Genomic DNA, 22286 nt, shown 5'->3' on the forward strand with positions numbered 1-22286 from the left:
TCACATTGACAGGTAGTGTTCAGCTCACTTCAGCAGCTGCACTGTAGTCATATGGAGTAACAAGGAGTACCGGTAAGTAATGCAAGACTAGATTGTATTTTTAGTTACATGTGCTTACACACTTATAGCCTTGACTAGTGAGACGCAGTTGTCCCACAGGTCCTTACCTGGTGTCATCAGGGTTGCCCTGTGTGTGCTTGAGGTTGCTCCCGGGGGGAGTGGGGGAAGAGGCAGCCAGCCTCACATCTTCAGCTGGGGACACACTGGTGGGCTTGGTGCAGGCGAACTCCAACACGTACTGTAACATGTCCGCCAGTGGATACTTTGTCGGCCCTGAGCCATAGTTTCTGTAGCTGGAAACAGAAGGAGAGAGGTTGAACTGACAAACAATTACCAGCAGGTTTCATCAATAACATTGTCAGTCATGACTCATGAGCAGGACATTTCCTACGTGAATCAAACAACTAATATTATGGGACCACTATGTGTATGACAGTTTTTATACTAACTCATTATTAATTCACTCTCAATGGACACATTTGGAGGTATCCATCCTGTTGCAGTAATCACTGAATTTTTATGAAAAATTATTAACTAAAATAACACGTGTACAAACCTGACGTGTCACACCGCTTTACAAACAGTAAACTCAATAGTCAACTCACCACTCCAGTTTCTGCTGCAGGACTATGAGCTGCTCCTTCAGTCTCTTCACCTCTTCTCTCCTGTTGTGGATCTGCTCATTGTTCTTGTGAAGGTATCTGTTCACATACAGTAAACTTAGTTTACCACAACAAAAGTTTATTTGACTCCGATTCCCCACTTACAGTATCAACATTACAATGCAATACAATGCTCAGGCTAGGTGAATGCAGATAGTTGAAGTCAGAAGTTTACAAAAACGTGGAGCATTTCAACCACTCCACACATTTCTTGGTAAGTCGGTTATGAAATGTACTTTGTGCATGACATTTCTCTAACAATTGTTTACAGACAGATAATTCACTGAATCACAATTCCAGTGGGTCAGAAGTTTACATTCACTTGACTGTGCCTTTAAACAGCTTGGGAAATTCCAGAAAATTATGTCATGGCTTTAGAAGCTTCTGATAGGCTAATTGACATCATTTGAGTCAATTGGCGGTGTACCTGTGGATGTATTTCAAGGCCTACCTTCAAACTCACTGCCTCTTTGCTTGACATCATGGGAAAATCAAAATAAATCAGCCAAGACCTCAGAAAAAGAATTGTAGACCTCCACAAGTCTGGTTCATCCTTGGGAGCAATTTGCAAACGCCTGAAGGTACCACGTTCATCTGTACAAATTATAGTACGCAAGTATAAACACCATGGGACCACGTAGTTGTCATACGCTCAGGAAGGAGACTCATTCTGCCTCCTAGAGATGAACATACTTTGGTGTGAAAAGTGCAAATCAATCCCAGAACAGCAAAGGACCTTGTGAAGATGCTGGAGGAAACAGTTACATACGTATCTATATCCACAGTAAAACGACATATCGGCCTAACCTGAAAGGCCGCTCAGCAAGGAAGGAGCCAAAATCGCCAAAAATCGACATTAAAAAAAGCCAGACTCCGTTTTGCAACTGCACGTGTGGACAAAGATCATACTTTTTTATTTTAAATGTCCTCTGGTCTGATGGAAAAAAAATAGAACTGTTTAGCCATAATGATCATCGTTATGTTTGGAAGAAAAAGGGAGAGGCTTGCAAGCCGAAGAAAACCATCCCAACTGTGAAGCACAGGGGTGGCAGCCTCATGTTGTGGGGGTGCTTTGCTGCAGGAGGGACTGGTGCACTTCACAAAATAGATAGCATCATGAGGTAGGGAAATTATGTGGATATATTATACACCTGCATTGCTTGCCGTTTGGGGTTTTAGGCTGGGTTTCTGTACAGCACTTATCAGCTGATGTAAGAAGGGCTAAATGAATACATTTGATTTGATTGAAGCAACATCTCAAGACACAAGTCAGGAAGTTAAAGCTTGGTCACAAATGGGTCTTCCAAATAGACAATGACCCCAAGCATACTTTCAAAGTTGAGGCAAAAGGGCTTAAGGACAACAAAGTCAAGGTATTGGAGTGGCCATCACAAAGCCCTGACCTCAATCCTATAGAACATGTGTGGGCAGAACTGAAAAAGCGTGTGCGAGCAAGGAGGCCTACAAACCTGACTCAGTTACACCAGCTCTTTTAGGAGGAATGGGACAAAATTCACCCAACGTATTGTGGAAAGCTTGTGGAAGGCTACCTGAAACGTTTGACCCAAGTTTAAATTGTTTAAGGCAATGCTACCATATACTAATTGAGTGTATGTAAACGTCTGACCCACTGGGAATGTGATGACATAAATAAAAAGCTGAAATAAATAATTCTCTAGTTTTATTCTGACATTTCACATTCTTAAAATAAAGTGGTGACCCTAACTGACCTAAGACAGGGAATTTTTTACTAGGATTAAATGTTAGGAATTGTGAAAAACTGAGTTTAAATATATTTTGAGAAGTGGTATGTAAACTTCTGACTTCATTGATTATAAAACTAGGTGATTCAAGCCCTGATTACTGACTGGCTGACAGCTATGGTATATCAGACCATATACCATGGATATAACAAAACATTTATTTTTGCTGCTCTAATTGCCATGGTCACCAGTTTATAATAGCAATAAGGCACCTCTGGGGGTTTTGGTACAGGATATTGCCTATATACCACGGCTAAGGGCTGTATCCAGGCATTCCACATTGTGTCATGTATAAGAACATCCCTTAGCCATGGGATTTTGGCCATATTACCACATCTCCTCGGGCCTTATTGCTTAAATATAAACCATCACACTACCTCCACAGCAGAGACTAATCAACAACTACAGGAAGCATTTGTTTGGAGTCATTGCAGCTAAAGGTGGCACAAGCAGTTATTGAGAGTAAGGGGGCAATTACTTGTTCACACAGGAGCACTGGGTGTTGCATAACTTTGTTAATGTAATAAATTAAATAAGTATGCAATTGTTGTGTTATTTGTTCACTCTGGTTCCCTTTATCTAAAATTAAGTTTTGGTTGAAAATCTGATAACATTCAGTATAAACAAGTAGAGAACATTTCAAAGGGGGCAAATACATACATATCCAGTGCTGTGAAAGTATATATATTAAAAAATATACATAGTTTTAGTTTTTTCTCAAATTAATATCAAACAGCTCACCTGTCCATATATATGATTTGTGGGAATTCCAGTTTCTTGTGAATCTTTTCTGGGCGTCCTAAAGACTGGTTGAACTCAAACCTGGACAGTTCAAAGGTCAACACTGGTGGTAACTTTGAGAACCACCTCTGGAACACAACAGAATTCACATTAACATTACAATTTCTATCTATATTACATTTACATTCATATGTATTTGGCTTAACATTCACAACAACTTTCAGAGTAAACATAAAGCTAGGAGTTTGGTATGCTCACCTCGCTGCCAGACGAAATGGTTTGATCCAAATGTAGGGCTTCAATCTCCCCCTCTATCATGGCGCCTTCAAGACATTCATCCAAGTTGTTGAAACCATTCACTTGTAAGGGGTACTGGCCAAACTGCTCGATGTTGGATAAGGTCTTGCCTACACATTGTCAAACATCGATGTGAATTGACAGAAAAAAATTGCATAAGGGTCAGGGGTTTTTCTTCATCATGTGACCTCAGCAGGAAACACTATGGCGCCTACTTAAAGGCTATATCAGATTACGACTAGTCATATAGGGTCATAGCCAAGTATGATATGATAGTGACTACGGTCATAGCCTAAAAACAAGCTTTTCCTGGTCATGTCAGGTGATCAGGAAATACTTGAGGCCCTACAGTATATATATAACCACAATGAAATGTCCATTCTATACTTACCCGCATGAGTTCTCTCTGCCACAAATGTTCCATAGAACAGCTGAACCATTGGGTTTTCTTTTTTATCTTCCGGGCTGCTAAAGATAAGATCACTTTTATACCTTGAGCAATTCAATATCTGATTTCCTGTACTTCAAGACACAAATAATACTGGTATAGTAATAAGAATATTATTATATGTTCAGTACTGGAATGTCAAATAGCTTAACAAATTACCATAGCTATGGTATCTTAGTTAGCTACAGGGGAGCACCTTTGGTTTTAGAAATCTGGGGGGATATATATATATATATATATATATATATATAACACACACACACACACACACACACACACACACACACACACACACACACACACACACACACACACACACACACACACACACACACACACACACTACCAGCCAAAAGTTTGAACACACCTACTCATTCAAGGGTTTTTCTACATTGTAAAATAACAGTGAAGACATCAAAACTATGAAATAACACATATGGAATCATGTAGTAAACCAAAAAGTGTTTAAAAAAAATCTAAATATATTTGAGATTAGATTTTTCAAAGTAGCCACCCTTTGCCTTGATGACAGCTTTGCACACTCTTGGAATTCTCTCAACCAGCTTCACCTGGAAAGCTTTTCCAACCGTCTTAAAGTAGTTCCCACATATGCTGTGCACTTGTTGGCTGCTTTTCCTTCACTCTGCGATCCAACTCATCCCAAACAATCTCAATTGGGTTGAGGTCGGGTGATTATGGAGGCCAGGTCATCTGATGCATCACTCCATCACTCTCCTCCTTGGTCAAATAGCCCTTACACAGCCTGGAGGCGTTGGGTCATTGTCCTGCTGAAAAACAAATTATAGTTCCACTAAGCGCAAACCAGATAGGCGCAGACCAGATAGGCGTATCACTGCAGAATGTTGGGGTAGCAATGCTGATTAAGTGTGCCTGGAATTCTAAATAAATCACCTAAAGTGTCACCAGTAAAGCATCCCCAGACCATCACACCTCCTCCATGCTTCAAGTTGGGAACTACACATGTGGATATCACCCGTTCACCTACTCTGCGTCTCACAAAGACACAGCGGTTGGAAACAAAAATAAAAGATGTCTGACCAAAGGACAGATTTCCACCGGTCTAATGTCCATTGCTCATGTTTCTTGGCCCAAGCAAGTCTCTTCTTCTTATTGGTGTCCTTTAGTAGTGGTTTCTTTGCGGCAAGTCGACCATGAAGGCCTGACTCACACAAATTCCTCTGAACAGTTGAGATGTTGAAATGTGTCTGTCCGTGAATAATATTAAAAACATTTTAGGTTGCAATTCGACTTTAATGGACTATTATCCTCTGAGCTGAGGTAACTCTGGGTCTTTCTTTCCTGTGGCGGTCCTCACAAGAGCCAGTTTCATCATAGCGCTTGATGGTTTTGCGACTGCACTTGAAGATACATTCAAAGTTCTTGAAATGGTCCGGATTGACTGACCTTCATGTGTTAAAGTAATGATGGACTGTCATTTCTCTTCTGTATACCAAAGCAATTCCACAAATTAACAAAACCCACCTGTTCATTGAAATGAATGTGTTATTTCATTTAATTAATTTCTACAACGTAGAAAATAGTAAAAAATAAAGAAAAACCCATGAATGAGTAGATGTGTCTAAACTTTTGACTGGTACTGTGTACACACACACACACACACACACACACACACACACACACACACACACACACACACACACACACACACACACACACACACACACACACACACACACACACACACACACACACACACACACACACACACACACACACACACGGGGCAAAATATATTTAGTCAGCCACCAATTGTGCAAGTTCTCCCACTTACAAAGATGAGACAGGCCTGTAATTTTCATCATAGGTAATCATATTGTAGGATTTTTAATGAATGTATTTGCAAATTATGGTGGAAAATAAGTATTTGGTCAATAACAAAAGTTTATCTCAATACTTTGTTATATACCCTTTGTTGGCAATGACAGAGGTCAAACGTTTTCTGTAAGTCTTCACAAGGTTTTCACACTGTTGCTGGTATTTTGGCCCATTCCTCCATGCAGATCTCCTCTAGAGCAGTGATGTTTTGGGGCTGTTGCTGGGCAACACAGACTTTCAACTCCCTCCAAAGATTTTCTATGGGGTTGATCTCTCGAGACTGGCTAGGCCACTCCAGGACCATGAATTGCTTCTTACGAAGCAACTCCATCGTTGCCCGGGCGGTGGGTTTGGGATCCTTGTCATGCTGAAAGACCCAGCCACGTTTCATCTTCAATGCCCTTGCTGATGGAAGTAGGTTTTCACACAAAATCTCAAGATACATGGCCCCATTCATTCTTTCCTTTACACGGATCAGTCGTCCTGGTCCCTTTGTAGAAAAACAGCCCCAAAGCATGATGTTTCCACCCCCATGCTTCACAGTAGGTATGGTGTTCTTTGGATGCAACTCAGCATTCTTTGTCCTCCAAACACGACGAGTTGAGTTTTTACCAAAAATTTATATTTTGGTTTCATCTGACCATATGACATTCTCCCAATCTTCTTCTGGATCATCCAAATGCTCTCTAGCTAACTTCAGACGGGCCTGGACATGTACTGGCTTAAGCAGGGGGACACGTCTGGCACTGCAGGATTTGAGTCCCTGGCGGCGTAGTGTGTTACTGATGGTAGGCTTTGTTACTGTGGTCCCAGCTCTCTGCAGGTCATTCACTAGGTCCCCCCGTGTGGTTCTGGGATTCTTGCTCACCGTCCTTGTGATCATTTTGACCCCACGGGGTGAGATCTTGCATAGAGCCCCAGATCGAGGGAGATTATCGGTGGTCTTGTATGTCTTCCATTTCCTAATAATTGCTCCCACAGTTGATTTCTTCAAACCAAGCTTACCTATTGCAGATTCAGTCTTCCCAGCCTGGTGCAGGTCTACAATTTTGTTTCTGGTGTCCTTTGACAGCTCTTTGGTCTTGGCCATAGTGGAGTATGGAGTGTGACTGTTTGAAGTTGTGGACAGGTGTCTTTTATACTGATAACAAGTTCAAACAGGTGCCATTAATACAGGTAATGAGTGGAGGACAGAGGAGCCTCTTAAAAAAGGAGTTACAGGTCTGTGAGAGACAGAAATCTTGCTTGTTTGTAGGTGACCAAATAATTGTTTTCCACCATGCAAATAAATTTCATTGAAAATCCTACAATTTGATTTTCTGGATTTTTTTCTCTAATTTTGTCTGTCATAGTTGAAGTGTACCTATGATGAAAATTACAGGCCTCTCATCTTTTTAAGTGGGAGAACTTGGACAATTGGTGGCTGACTAAATACTTTTTTGCCCCACTGTATGTATGTATGTATGTATGTATGTATGTATGTATGTATGTATGTATGTATGTATGTATGTATGTATGTATGTATGTATGTATGTATGTATGTATGTATGTATGTATGTATGTATGTATGTATGTATGTATGTATGTATGTATGTATGTATATAAAACTCATTTAAAAAATAAATGTCCTTGCACTGTCAACTGCGTTTACTTTCAGCAAACTTAACATGTGTAAATATTTGTATGAACATAACAAGATTCAACAACAGACATAAACTGAACAAGTTCCACAGGCATGTGACTGACAGAAATGGAATAATGTGTCCCTGAACAAAGGGGGGGGGTCAAAATAAAAAGTAACAGTCAGTATCTGGTGTGGCCACCAGCTGCATTAAGTACTGCTGTGCATCTCCTCCTCATGGACTGCAGCAGATTTGCCAGTTCTTGCTGTGAGATGCTACCACACTCTTCCTTTTTAAATCCAGTCTGATAAACACTCCAAACAGCCTACCCAACCGCTCGGAGGCGTATACATGTTCCTAAAGCACACAGGTGCCTCGTGTTGTATCACATTCCAATTATAAAACTGAGTGGGACAAAAAGTTAATTTCAGAATGTGGGGGTGATATCCCCCCTTCCCCAGTGAAATGTGCGCCCCTGGTTAGCTATGACAATAAATGTGTTTTCGTACAGAACTGACTGTTGGGATAAAATCCTTGACTTACTTTCCATTAGCAGCCAGCTGAAAGGCATCTTCAAGCCAGTCAAGGAGTTTGTGGGTGAACTCACTCACATCCTAGAATGAACACATCTGAAATGAACATATTTGTATGCAAAGCAGTTGATGTAAAGGGGTGGCCATGACCCTGGTGTGTGTGTGTGTGTGTGTGTGTGTGTGTGTGTGTGTGTGTGTGTGTGTGTGTGTGTGTGTGTGTGTGTGTGTGTGTGTGTGTGTGTGTGTGTGTGTGTGTGTGTGTGTGTGTGTGTGTGTGTGTGTGTGACAAGTGTGTATGCGCGTATACCTGTTGGACCTCAGTGTGTACCTGTTGGGCCTCACTGGATCGGAAAGCATCTCTCAAAAGCTCTACGGCAGCAGACGGGTCCACAAACCTGCGAGTGGAGCCCACCATGAGAGCAAAGAGACAGCGCAGCTCCTGCATGAAGGCTATGTTCCTCTTGTCCTGAGAACACATGCATATGTTAGGCTTCTCTTACTTCACATAGCTGCACTGGAAAACTTGGGCAACACTTTACTGTTTTCAACAATATATCTTCATATGCAGAGGAGTCCATATAACTTTGTACTTACACTTAATAACTTTCATGAACCTTTCTTATAAACGTATATACATTTTTTACAACATTTGATTATAACATGTAGCATACACTGTTTATAAATGGTTTATCAATGCTTCTTCATGGAAGTTACTATTAAGTGTTAACCACTATCTTTATGAACAATGTATAATTTTGTAGTCTAGTTTCCCCTCTAACATCAGCCAGACATCCCCTGACTCTTCAGCCTCTGGGACCCAAAGGTCCAGTCTCTGTTCCTCAGGGCTCCTGGCTCTCCATTGGACACTCACCGAGTGGCTCTTACACTTCTCCAGGATTCGCTCAGACAGGCAGTAGTTAAGTACCAATCTGCGGAACACTGGCAGGTGGAACAGGGACTGAAATAAGAGACAAAGATGAGATAGAGTGACGGAAAGGTGACCTGTCTTTTCGTGTGTAAAAATGTCATTGTCGAGGATACTTATGGAGGTTTTAAAACACACGAGAGTCACAGTTAAGCAAACAAAATAAAATGCCATTGAGATAACTGTATTGTATGAGACCAGGTGATGGTAATTTTCCTCTCATAAGACGAATAAATGAGATAATCTTCTCTTTATATTAGTGACAAGACTGGTGAGCCATAGTGAGTTGTATTGCTAACTCTGTAACATGTACAACACAAAATAATGGAGCCTTTTGTGCAGTTTTGAAGAGACAACAATATACCCACGTTTTTGATCGCATTAGGCCTATGTGTCTTCAACTTTCTCGTTTCCCTGAAACTTAATTACAGATTATCACAATCTTACTGTAAAGTGTACCACACCAGATACCACAGAAATATGAGTACACAGCCACATGCAGTCATACAGTGATTCTCAATCAGATAACTACTTTCTATGGGTAAATTGTGATGGAAAGAGTCAAATAAAAGGAAAAATTTTTTTTTAAATGGAACAACTTCAAATGACTTCTCAGCCACTCAAAATGTATGCATGCATTGCTATCCCCTGATGATATTTCCTTTGGGTTTTTAGTGCTTTAAATCGATGTGGCGCATATCTTAACGAAATTAAGACAAATGAGCATTCCCATTTGGCCTAATCTACCGATATAAACTAATTTCAGTCCAGGCGGCAGAGTTCATCACTTGCTCTATCATCACAACACTGCACTATTTAATTACCCTTACAGTCTATCAATATCAATGAAGGCTTGAATTTCAGCAGAGCCACCTGATAGGCCCAGCTAAATTTAGTCTGGAATGGACTCTTAATAGAATTATTGCACCAAGAAGCTTTTGTGTTTGGAAAGTAAAAACACTTACCCAACCACTGCCCCTCATCTTTCCCTATCCTCCTTGTATTACCGACAACTCAATTTAACACACATTTGGCTTGAAAATAAATATTCTCCCTCTGTTTGCCAGAAGTCGACATCGTTCAGCAAATTGGACGGAAAACATGTGTTTGGAGCCTTCTCGCCTAGTGGTAATATTTTGAACCGATTCACACCAGACGTCTTGAAAGGTTTTGGAAAACTTAGAGAGGTTCTAAACATGGTCATCACATATACACCAATTAGGAGGTGGTGCAGAAAGTCAAGGCCATATTATAGAGACCAAAGGAGTCCAAGGGATTCTGCAGATTCTGCAAAATTCAAATACAACCTTTACTGTACTACATCAACCTTAGTAACAGCCAGGACCTGACTGGTGATACAACAGGTGGTCTTAAATGGCAAAGCATTAACAAGGTCCACAGTACAAACCCCAAATGTTATACTTATCTTTTTATCCTGTTCATATCACTGGCACAATTCTCTTTTTCTGTGCATATTCTTTAATATTTTAAAGATCAAGCTCCAGAGCAGACACTTAATAACTGTGCATTAGTGTGTACCTCACCTGTATGACAGCACTGAACCAGCAGGTGTTGCCCACATTGCGGATGCCCACGGGCCACTCCTCCTTACGGATCCAGTCTGCAGGGCTGCAGCTCTCTCCTTGGGCCTCGCAGCGCTTCCTCTTCACCCGTGCAGCGCTGTCCTCCACACTGGCCTCCAGTGCCCTGGAACACATCAAAACATGCCACTCATCAACGGTAGACAATGGTCTGATTGATAGTTTCACCTGGGTTGTGTTCATTAGGCACCAAATGGAAGAAAACTGGGGAGGGAATCCAATAAGAAAGGCACATTTTTGTTTTCTGTTTTAAAACATTTTCTGTTGCTTGTTCTTATGAACAAGACCCTGGTTTTCCTTTTTTGTTGATGTTATCTAGTTCTCATACTGTACTTCTGTGTTCACTTCAGATATTATAACCTTTTAATTCAGAGATGACTCTCAATTGGTTACTTCATTCCGCAAGAAAACAGCATGCAAATGGGAAATGGTGAGGTACTGGACGACTATACCTGTTGAGCTCTCTCTCCTCTGACTGGGATTCTTGCAAGCTGAGCTCAATGGCTGTCTGAAGGTCATCTTTAGGAGGAGCACCTGAGGACAAACATTGGGAAACAAATGATCTTCTATGTTCATCACAAGACCCTCAGTATTTTGCTCCTTTCCTTAGACTTTCCTTCCCAACTTCCGGCCTACCTTTCTGGGCCCCCCAGACCTCCCTGTTGACTTCTGTGTCTGGTGTGTCCTCAGTCCCCTGGCCCTCCTCTGGCGGCTGTGTAGTCAGCAGCCCAACAGCATGGCTAATGTCCCCCTGACTGGCCTGGTATCAGAGAGATAAGAGTAGGCATTACAATGTGTCCTTTCCAGGAACTCGCTGGCCTGGTGCCAGTCTGTTTCTGATTTTGATGATAACTCTGACAAAGGACAGAGCAGCTAAAGCAGAGATAAACTGGCACCGAGGCAACTACCCCTAACCTTAAGTTTGACCTCTACGTGATAGAGTCCTTCTAAAGGATTTGTTCCGGGGACTAAGCCCATGAAAGAGCCGGCTGACAAAAATGTCTGACAATTTAATTTATTTAGCCTTTTTAAGTACGTAAGTCGCTGAGAACTCTTTTGCAACAACGACCTGAAATCTTCATCGCTCAAATGTACAATATGCAGGTTTTCCCTCCATCTAGATCATGCTCATTGACTAATGGTGTTGGCATGACATAATCTCACTGTTGCCTTCTTAGACACTACATCATTGGTCTCTGACATGGCCTACAGCTAATGTCATGTCAGAACACAATTAATCAAATATCAAATCAAGTAGACATGTGGTAATAAAAACCATTTGTTCCCCAAGTGTCTTCAGGACCTACCTTGAAATCCTCTCATAGTGTCATTGAGACAGTCCAATCATTTAGCTGAGAAATGGTTTGGGTATACGGTAGGCCTGGACCACCAAGAAGAAATCAATAAACTTTGAGAGGGCTTAGGTTACTGTCTATCTAGCCACAATATGACAACGGTATACAGATTAAGCAGGCAGAACTGAAGCCTATAAGCCTGTTTGTCTACAGTGTTTGGTACTCACGTTTAGGGCCCTGAGGAGGATCTGTGGGTCTTGGATGCCAGTGATCTCCCTCAGCTGGTTGATCAGCATCAGGCTCTGAGGAGCGAAAAATGCCAATGAAGAACAAAAGGCTTTCCATTAACATGTTGCTTGGGTGAAAATAGTCTCTACAGTGAAGGTATGCAATTATTAATATGACCTTCCTGGCAAGATTGGAAAGAGTACACATTCTAAATGTTATTTTTCCAGTCCTTCACTTTAAACTGATTAGCGTGACAGAGTATTGCTGAGTAATAATTACTTAGATTAGCTTTGAAGCCCATTTATTACAATTGTATTTTTCTCTCCGGGGCTAGGTTGACCATGCTGGTCTCATAGATTAGACGTAAAATAGTAAATCCGGTACACTCAAATAAGTATGATATGTTATGTTTGGTATGGTTACATAAGATAGAAGGTTACTTAAGGCAAAAGCAAAAATCAGGGTGGTTGATCGGGTGTATAACGCAAACGTCTAGCAACCCAAAGGTTGAGCGTTCGAATCTCATCATGGACAACTTTAGCATTTTAGCTAATTATCTACTTTGCAACAACATAGCATGTTAGCTAACCCGTCCCAGATAGTAGCCCAGCCCTTGGCATGTGAGTCAAGGTGATCAGAGGCAATTAAGCACAGCTGATGGCACTAATGACTTATTCTCTTTGTCCTACAAGAGAGGAGGGAACAGACTGGAGGAAGGAAAGTGTTTGCTTCTACAAAGGAGAGGACGTACGGTTGAAGTCGGAAGTTTACATACACCTCAGCCAAAAATATTTAAACTAAGTTTTTCACAATTCCTGACATTTAATCATAGTAAAAATCCCTGTCTTAGGTCAGTTAGGATCACCACTTTACTTTAAGAATGTGAAATGTCAGAATAATGGTAGAGAGAATTATATATTTCAGCTTTTATTTCTTTCATCACATTCCCAGTGGGTCAGAAGTTTACATACACTCAACTCAATTAGTATTTGGTAGCATTGCCATTAAATTGTTTAACTTGGGTCAAACGTTTCAGGTAGCCTTCCACAAGTTTCCCACAATAATTTGGGTGAATTTTGGCCCATTCCTCCTGACAGAGCTTGTGTAACTGAGTCAGGTTTGTCGGCCTCCTTGCTCACACAGTTTTTCAGTTCTGCCCACACATTTTCTATGGGATTGAGGTCAGGGCTTTGTGATGGCCACTCCAATACCTTGACTTTGTTGTCCTTAAGCCCTTTTGCCTCAACTTTGAAAGTATGCTTGGGGTCATTGTCTATTTGGAAAACTCATTTGCGACCAAGCTTTTAATTCCTGACTGATGTCTTGAGATGTTGGTTCAATATATCCACATAATTTTCCTACCTCATGACGCCATCTATTTTGTGAAGTGCACCAGTCCCTCCTGCAGCAAAGCCCCCCCACAACATGATGCTGCCACCCCCGTGCTTCATGGTTGGGATGGTTTTCTTCGGATTGCAAGCCTCCCCCTTTTTCCTCCAAACATGACGATGGTCATTATGGCCAAAACAGTTCTATTCGTGTTTCATCAGACCAGAGGACATTTCTCCAAAAAGTACAATATTTGTCCACATGTTCAGTTGCAAACCTTAGTCTGGCTTTTTCTATGGCGGTTTTGGAGCAGTGGCTTCTTCCTTGCTGAGCGGCCTTTCAGGTTATGTGAATATAAGACTTGCTTTACTGTGGAAATAGATAATTTTGTACCCGTTTCCTCCAGCATCTTCAAGTCTTTTTTTATGTTCTGGGATTGATTTGCACTTTTGGCACCAAAGTACGTTCATCTCTAGGAGACAGAACGAGTCTTCTTCCTGAGCGGTATGACGGACATGTATACCGAATACAATGCAACTAAAAGTATTCCTAACCAGCCGTAGCTTTGAAGTGATACACCAGATAGTGGCTAAACAGTTAAAAGAATATGGGCCAGCTAAGAGGAGTGAGTCTATATAAAGCCCTCACCCCCATAACAGCAGGTGGACATGTCAGGGTAACAGTGTGAAGGCAGCCAGACACACAGACCTGGGACCATGCAGACTTATATGGAGAGCTGGGGTCTATCTTAGCCTCTTGGTCAGCCTCTATTTTGGGCCCTGACATGGATAGCTAGCACCTCTGTTTATCATTCCACTCGCCATGCCACCAGGGTTTGAGTGACAAAGGCAGTGGGTGTTTCTCTGACACACAAAAAGCCACCACAGACCCTGGACACAGATGAATGTAGATAGGCATTTATTGTGGAGAAAAATACAGTTATCTTCATGCTATAAAATGGGATGAAGACATGTTGTTAAAGATGAACTATAAACAAATCAAAGCTGATGGGTGTGTCCAGTTAAGACGTGTCTATATGACAAGAAACTGTGGGTATGCATGTTGTTGTAGTGGTTTTGACAGATGACCTTTCTCTGATTACGGTTGTTATTGCAAATATTGATAGACAATAACACAACTATTTTGCCAACTGGTTGTCGTGATACGTTGAACGAGACAAAATGTCAAACATCTTTGCAGGACAGGATACGTAGTGACAACAGTTCCGAAACACAGAATTCCCCACACGAGGTAATTGAAGCAACTGTGTCATTGACTGTTTCACTGAGGAATAAGGTCGTGTCGTGATATATAATTTAGTGTCTGTCCACACAGAAAATGTAGGTTGTAACGTTATGTGTTCGTTCTGGCTGCGTTAGTTAACAATCTCATGCAAGGTTAGAGTTTTTGAAATGTCACTTGTCATTCCACTCTGTTACTTAGTGCTCACCGAATTCGTTGAGTTTTCCCCATGTTCACTCTGTTGTTCAACTCTCATGGCAGCAAAACCCGTATTTCTTGTTTATTTCCACAAATGCCTTTAGCCCGACTTCGGAGTCAAACCAACTCCATCTGTCAAACAGCCACACACAAGCAAAGAAGAGTGGTATCCTTGCCTGTCCAAAAAAACGGGCGCGTGCAAGCGACGTGTGTGCGCGCGGTTACGTCTGATACAGTATATCAGCACAAGGATGAACTGTTAAAGAAGTATGTTCACCTATAGGCAAGCTGCAGGGGCATCATTTCAGCGAAATCTAGGATACGGCAGAGTGACCGGACGGTGGGGGGATTGAGTGAGGGTTTCCTCCAAAACATTTTTTTGAAAGCTGAAGCTCATTTATTGCATTTTTACACAATTTCAAACGCTAAAACAAGGGGAAAAAGTACTCTACATTATCATCGTGGCTGCTGCAGCCTACCAACAGGTCACACAGCAATTAATTATCTGCTACACACTACACACTATCTTAGCATCATGATTAAAAACTTTAGTTTAGTAAATCAATCAGCAGTTAGATAGCCTAACTAGCATCTACAGCCATTATCCATCTATGCTCTGGCGCAGTGGCGACCCGTGATTTTTGGTTGTTGCCTGTTTTGCATGTTATTCTGGCAATAATACGTGTCCCATATCAGTTTGCAAATAATGTAAATAATTATTTTTATTGAGTTAATAAAGCCGCATACACATATGGTCTCTTTTTTTGCTTTATTGAGTAAGGCAGCTCCAAATTGCAGGTGTTTCAGCTTAGCGCAGTGATTTCTGTCGTGGAGGGGCAGCCAGTGGATAATAAAGAGCATAGGGGTTAGTAATATTCTCTAGTTGTGTCGTGATTGGCTCAGTGTTCTGTCATTTATGGGGAATGTACGTCACCGCAAAATATACAGCGAGAGCTAGAAAGTTCAGCCCCCTTGGGTGCTGCCATAAATTTACATTAGCAGTGCCCATCCGAGAATGCTCAAGGTCATTGACCACAGGTAAGATGACATCAAATCGTTATATCTTCCGTAGCTTTGATTGGACTGATCATACTTTCAAAATCTTAGCTAGCAAGCTAGACAAGCAGTCATCATCATGAATCACGTCAACAATCTACTGGCAAATCCTTTTCAATCCTTGTAATGTGAACGCCTGGTTCACCAACTACTTCTCAGACAGAGTTCAGTGTGTCAAATCGGAGGGCCTGTTGTCCGGACCTCTGGCAGTCTCTATGGGGGTGCCACAGTGTTCAATTCTCGAGCCTAATCTTTTCTCTATACATCAATGATGTCACTCTTGCTGCTGGTGATTCTCTGATCCACCTCTATATAGAGACACCATTCTGTATACTTCTGGCCCTTCTTTGGACACTGTGTTAACAAACCTCCAAACGGGCTTCAATGCCGTACAACTCTCCTTCCGTGGCCTCCAACTTCTCTTAGTAAAACTAAATGCATGCTCTTCAACCGATCGCTGCCCGCACCTGCCCGCCCGTCTAGCATCAATATTCTGGACAGTTCTGACTTAGAATATGTGGACAACTAACCAGACACCTAGGTATTTGTAGACTGTGAACTCTCCTTCCAGACTCACATTAAGCATCTCCAATCCAAAATGACATCTAGAATCAGCTTTATATTTCGCAACAAAGCAACCTTCACTCATGCTGCCAAACATACCCTCGTAAAACTGACTATCCTACCGATCCTTGACTTCGGCGATGTCATTTGCAAAATAGCCTCCAACACTCTACTCAACAAATTGGATGCAGTCTATCACAGTGCCATCCGTTTTGTCACCAAAGCCCCATATACCACCCACCACTGCGACCTGTATGCTCTCGTTGGCTGGCCCTCGCTTCATATTCGTCGTGAAACCCACTGGCTCCAGGTCATCTATAAGTCTTTGCTAGGTAAAGCCCAGCCTTATCTCAGCTCACTGGTCACCATAGCAGCACCCACCCGTAGCACGCTCTCCAGCAGGTATATTTCACCGGTCACCCCCAAAGCCAACTCCTCGTTTGGCCGCCTTTCCTTCCAGTTCTCTGCCGTCAAGTTGGAGACTCATATCTCCCTCACTAACTTTAAGCATCAGCTGTCAGAGCAGCTTACAGATCATTGCACCTGTACATAGCCCATCTGTAATTAGCCCACACAACTACCTCATCCCCATATTGTTATTTTTGTTTTACTCAATTGCACCCCAGTATCTCAACTTGCACATTCGTCTTCTGCACCTCTATCACTCCAGTGTTTAATTGCTCAATTGTAATTATTTCGCCAATATGGCCTATTTATTGCTTTACCTCCCTGTCTTTCTTCATTTGCACACACTGTATATAGATTTTTTTTATTGTGTTATTGACTGTACGTTTGTTTATTCCATGTGTAACTCTGTGTTGTTTGTGTCGCTTTGCTTTGTCTTGGCCAGGTGGCAGTTGCAAATGAGAACTTGTTCTCAATTGGCCTTACTGGTTAAATAAAGGTGAAATAAAATAGATAAATTATAGATAAAACAAGTCGGTGCTTATCGGCCATTTTATTGGACATAAACATTACACAACAAGTTGGAAATTGCAACTTTAACAATGAGTGGTTTGGAAAGGAATCGGTGGCTAACTGCAAACGTTGCAAAGCAATCACTATTTTGCTTCCCCTGCTATTCGGTGGAGAGGGTGGGTGGTCCAAGTCTGGGTTTAAGGGGCTCTTTTCCAAGCTTAAAATGATAAACATTCACATGAAACACCATGGGCCAGAAAAGGTTGAATATATTGGCCATGCTGTCAATCCAGCATGACTTCTGCCACCTTCAAAACATCTGGAAACTCAGAACTGGGAAATCTCAGACTTCAATGAGTTCAGGACAACTGGGAACTCAGAAAAAATTGATTTCCGGCTGTGAAAATACATTTTTAATGGTCATCCAAATTGGAATTCCATGTTGGGCTTCTTTCTAGAGCTCCGATCTTAAAAACCACTGACGTCATGATTCAACCTTGTTTTTTCTGAGTTCCCTGTTGTCTTGAAAGCCCCATAAATCCAGAAAATGCCAGACTTTGATGACAAAAGTTTTATGAAAACATTTGTCCACAAGAAGGACCGACGCACCACCTTCCTATTCAAGTGAGCACAGCACAACAGTGAGTCCAAAAATGTACGTAATATGCCAGGGAGATATGTATATTGTAACTAAGAAAGTAATACTATGTGTACAGTATGTTAGTAGCCCATGTGCCTTTCCCTTTCCCCTCATAACTTAGCCTGCTGTTCTGACTTGATGGTGCACATATAGCCTGTTTTAGAGAAATGTAATCATTGAATATTGTAAGAGCTTTCATTGTCTGCTTATATGCACCATTTATTTATCCTACGGTTCTGACTTGATGTACTGGGAGAATACTGTAAGAATGGCCCCTGTTCTGAATTCTGTAGCTGTACATTTCAAAAGTGCTGAAAAAATAATTATATTGACTACGTCCGTCTTAACTTGCTCATTAATATCTTAAACGAAATGACAGATTGCTTCTCATTCGCTCATCGTTCCCTTATGCCATAGTTTTTACATCTCAATTGTCCTTAGAAACCACATTTGTTTAAGCAGGTCAGCAATATCAGCTATGTTTTTTTAAAGGCAGTAAATGAGTCTGTATTAACTGTTTCGCTGCCAGACAAGGCTCCACTCATAGCCAGGTGAAGTGGTGGTAAGGATTCCTTCCATGGTGCTAAAAGAAAACCCTGCTGTTGGGACAGCTTTTTGTAGACCCTAACAGTTTGTGGACACCGTTTCAAATTAAATCAAAAATCTATTTGTCACATGCACTGAATACAACAGTGAAATGCTTCCTAACAAGCCCTTAACCAACAATGCAGTTTTAAGGAAATACCCCCAAAAAGTAGGAGATAGGAAAAACAAATAATTAAAGAGCAGCAGTAAATAACAATAGCGGGGTTATATACAGGGGGTACCGGTACAGAGTCAATGTGCGGGGGCACCGGCGTCAAGGTAATTGAGGTAATATGTACATGTAGGTAAAGTTGTTAAAGTGACTATGCATAGATAATAACAGAGAGTAGTAGCAACATAGAGGGTGTGGGGGGGGGCAATGCAAATAGTCTGGGTAGACATTTGATTAGCTGTTCAGGAGTCTTATGGCTTGGGCTTAGAGGCTGTTTAGAAGCCTCTTGGACCTAGACCTGTCCAGGTGTGAAAGGACAGTGTGGAGTGCAATAGGGATTGCATCATCTGTGGGTGCGGTATACAAATTGGAGTGGGTCTATGGTTTCTGGGATAATGGTGTTGATATGAGCCATGACCAGCCTTTCAAAGCACTTCATGGCTACAGACGTGAGTGCTACGGGCTGGTAGACATTTAGGCAGGTTAACTTAGTGTTCTTGGGCACAGGGACTATGGTGGTCTGCTTGAAACATGTTGGTATTACAGACTCAGACAGGGAGTGGTTGAAAATGTCAGTGAAGACACTTGCCATTTGGTCAGTGCATGCTCGAAGTACACGTCCTGGTAATCCGTCTGGCCCTGCTGCCTTGTGAATGTTGACCTGTTTAAAGATCTTACTCATTTTGGCTGCTGAGAGCGTGACCACACAGTCATCTGGAACAGCTGAGGCTCTCATGCATGCTTCAGTGTTACTTGCCTCGAAGCGAGCATAGAAGTTATTTTGCTCATCTGGGCAGCTCTCGGTTGTGCTTCCTTTTGCAGTCTGTGTAGTTTGCAAGCCCTGCCACATCCGGCGAGCGTCGGAGCCGGTGTAGTACGATTCGATCTTAGTACCGTATTGACGCTTTGCCTGTTTTATGGTTTGTCGGTGGGCATAGCGGGATTTCTTATGTACACTATAATGGTTTGTCACCTTTATAGTGCAATTAATGTGTTATTTAGTGTTGTGTTGTGACTTTGCTGGCATGCATCCCCACATTTCTTTTAGAGTTTGTCCCTCCGAGATTTACATGCTAAAATTTCCACTGTGCTGGCAGCTGTCTCAGAGCATTTCATATTATTTTGTACATGCATTTGAGACACTCCATTTAGTATGATATGTTACGTTTCGCATAGTATGTATTAATTTGTGGATGTTTATCAATCATATTGTATGATATGTTAAGAATTACAATTCGTATTATGTGTTACAAATGAGCAAAATGACAATATGTTACGAATTTACAAAGTGAATGATATGCTAATGTTAGCTAGGCTAAGGGTTAGGGTTAGGGGTTAAGGTTAGGGTTAAGTTTTAGGAGTTAAAGTAAGGGTTAGGGTTGGAGGGTTAGCTAAAAGTGTTAAGGTTAGGGGAAGGGTTAGCTAACATGCTAAGTAGTTGCAAAGTAAATAAAAAGTAAATAAATAAAAAGTAGTAAGTAGTTGAAGAGTTGCTAATTAGCTAAAATGCTAAAATTGCCCATAATACGTCCACCGATTCACCCCAACCAAGCCACCAACTTTTTTTTGCCTTAAGTAACCATCTGTAATATATAATCATAATAATATAATAATATAATAATAATATATAATAATATATGCTGTCTTATGTAACCATTCCAAACATAACGTATCATACTAATTTGAGTGTCTCGGATTTACATTTACTATGTTATGTGTAGTCTATGAGACCAGGTTGCTGAACTGCCTGTGAGACTGCCCCACTCCTTTAAAAAAAGTATCATCTTACCATGTTAATAGAAAATCATTACAGATGCCAAAAACTTTCACACACAGGTCCATTTAATGTTGAAACTGAGTCAAGAAGAGACATCTTCAGACTTAAACTATTCCGAATGAATTTAGGAAAGAGACTGAACAGAAAGAAAGGAAAATAACTTTGAAGATCATCTGACATTACATTTTGGAGGGGAGATTTAGGTGTATCAAACTGGTTGCTCAACATGATATCGGACTTATGGCTACTACTAAGCTCAGGTAAGATTCACTCAGACAGTTTTCCTCTTCTACAATCAGCCACGACACATTGGATTAAATAACCATAAATATTAATTAAATACAAACATTAAAGACCAGTTTACCAGTCTGTGCTATTAGGAATTGTCTACATGAAACAAGCAACATTTAAAGATGATTGACATAATGAGACAGTAGTTTCTACTCATTGCTATTAACTCTTTTCAAATACATTTTTAACTTGGTCTGAAATTAGCAGTCGTATTGAAATAAATTATTTCAATGTCTGAGTGTGTTGTTTTATTATAATGCTATTTGTGATTTTATAGCAAATGTATGACATAATGGTACCCTTCTGTGAGCTTCCTATCCTGTAAATCCAATAATATGATTTTAGGAAGTCCATCTGTTTGAATCAGGGTTTTAATCATCTCAAACTAGGGTTACAAAATTCCAGTAACTTCCTCGGAATTCCCAGGTTTTTCCAGAAATCCCATTTGTTGGCTTCCCAGACTCCCTGCTTATTCCTTTCTGATTCCAGGAATATTCCAACTGGGTTTTCTGGAAAACCTGAGAACTTTGTGAAAGTTACCTGGAATATTGCAGCCCTAACTGATAATAATAATATTGCAGCCCTAACTGATAATAATAATATTGCAGCCCTATCTGATAATAATAATATTGCAGCCCTATCTGATAATAATAACATTGCAGCCCTATCTGATAATAATAATAATATTGCAGCCCTATCTATCTGATAATAATAATATTGCAGCCCTATCTATCTGATAATAATAATATTGCAGCCCTATCTATCTGATAATAATAATATTGCAGCCCTATCTATCTGATAATAATAATATTGCAGCCCTATCTATCTGATAATAATAATATTGCAGCCCTATCTATCTGATGATAATAATATTGCAGCCCTATCTCATGATAATAATAATAATATTGCAGCCCTATCTGATAATAATAATAATAATATTGCAGCCCTATCTGATAATAATATTATTGCAGCCCTATTTGATAATAATATTGCAGCCCTATCTATCTGATGATAATAATATTGCAGCCCTATCTCATGATAATAATAATAATATTGCAGCCCTATCTGATAATAATAATAATAATATTGCAGCCCTATCTGATAATAATAATATTGCAGCCCTAACTCTGAGATGAATGAAGAATATCAGGCAATTTCCTGATATTCTTAGGGTTTTTCCTATAAATGAATGCATGGGTGGTTAAAATATTTTCAATTTAATGAAAGTAATATGTTTATCCATTATACTTCATAAACATGTTTTTCATTCTAAGTAGTGGATTGTAGTTCATTGTTGTGGAGACACAATGTCTTGAAACATAACACATTAAAGATTATTGTGTCTTTTAAAAAATGACACAATAATCAAGTTTAAAATAGATGAATACCGTAAATCATCATGTAGAATTGCCATATGCAAGATGGACAGGGTTTGCGTTTTAGTTGAGATATCAATAGGATTGTAAAATTCTGCTAACTTTC

General features: G+C 40.6%; 1 protein-coding gene across 5 annotated transcripts in view; it reads right to left on the reverse strand.

The window, feature by feature from the left end:
* The window catches only part of LOC124011908 (ubiquitin carboxyl-terminal hydrolase 28-like), a 31479-nt gene extending 16487 nt beyond the window's left edge, over window positions 1-14992 (reverse strand). The window contains exons 1-13 of one of the 5 annotated variants that reach the window (XM_046325242.1): window positions 14812-14992; window positions 12032-12106; window positions 11146-11269; window positions 10962-11043; window positions 10453-10615; window positions 8855-8941; window positions 8312-8449; window positions 7994-8064; window positions 3915-3988; window positions 3485-3633; window positions 3227-3354; window positions 666-761; window positions 168-353 (exon numbers count right to left, since the gene is read on the reverse strand). In XM_046325242.1, the coding sequence (XP_046181198.1) occupies window positions 168-353; window positions 666-761; window positions 3227-3354; window positions 3485-3633; window positions 3915-3988; window positions 7994-8064; window positions 8312-8449; window positions 8855-8941; window positions 10453-10615; window positions 10962-11043; window positions 11146-11269; window positions 12032-12106; window positions 14812-14859 (1421 nt within the window). In that variant the 5' untranslated portion in view covers window positions 14860-14992. Of the gene's footprint in view, window positions 1-167; window positions 354-665; window positions 762-3226; window positions 3355-3484; window positions 3634-3914; window positions 3992-7993; window positions 8065-8290; window positions 8450-8854; window positions 8942-10452; window positions 10616-10961; window positions 11044-11145; window positions 11270-12031; window positions 12107-14811 lie in introns of all 5 variants that reach the window. The other 4 variants (XM_046325241.1, XM_046325240.1, XM_046325238.1 and 1 more) reach the window with 4 other exon arrangements.
* Window positions 14993-22286: the final 7294 nt, after the last annotated feature.

Source organism: Oncorhynchus gorbuscha, linkage group LG02 (assembly GCF_021184085.1).
Source record: "Oncorhynchus gorbuscha isolate QuinsamMale2020 ecotype Even-year linkage group LG02, OgorEven_v1.0, whole genome shotgun sequence".
Lineage (NCBI taxonomy): Eukaryota > Metazoa > Chordata > Actinopteri > Salmoniformes > Salmonidae > Oncorhynchus > Oncorhynchus gorbuscha.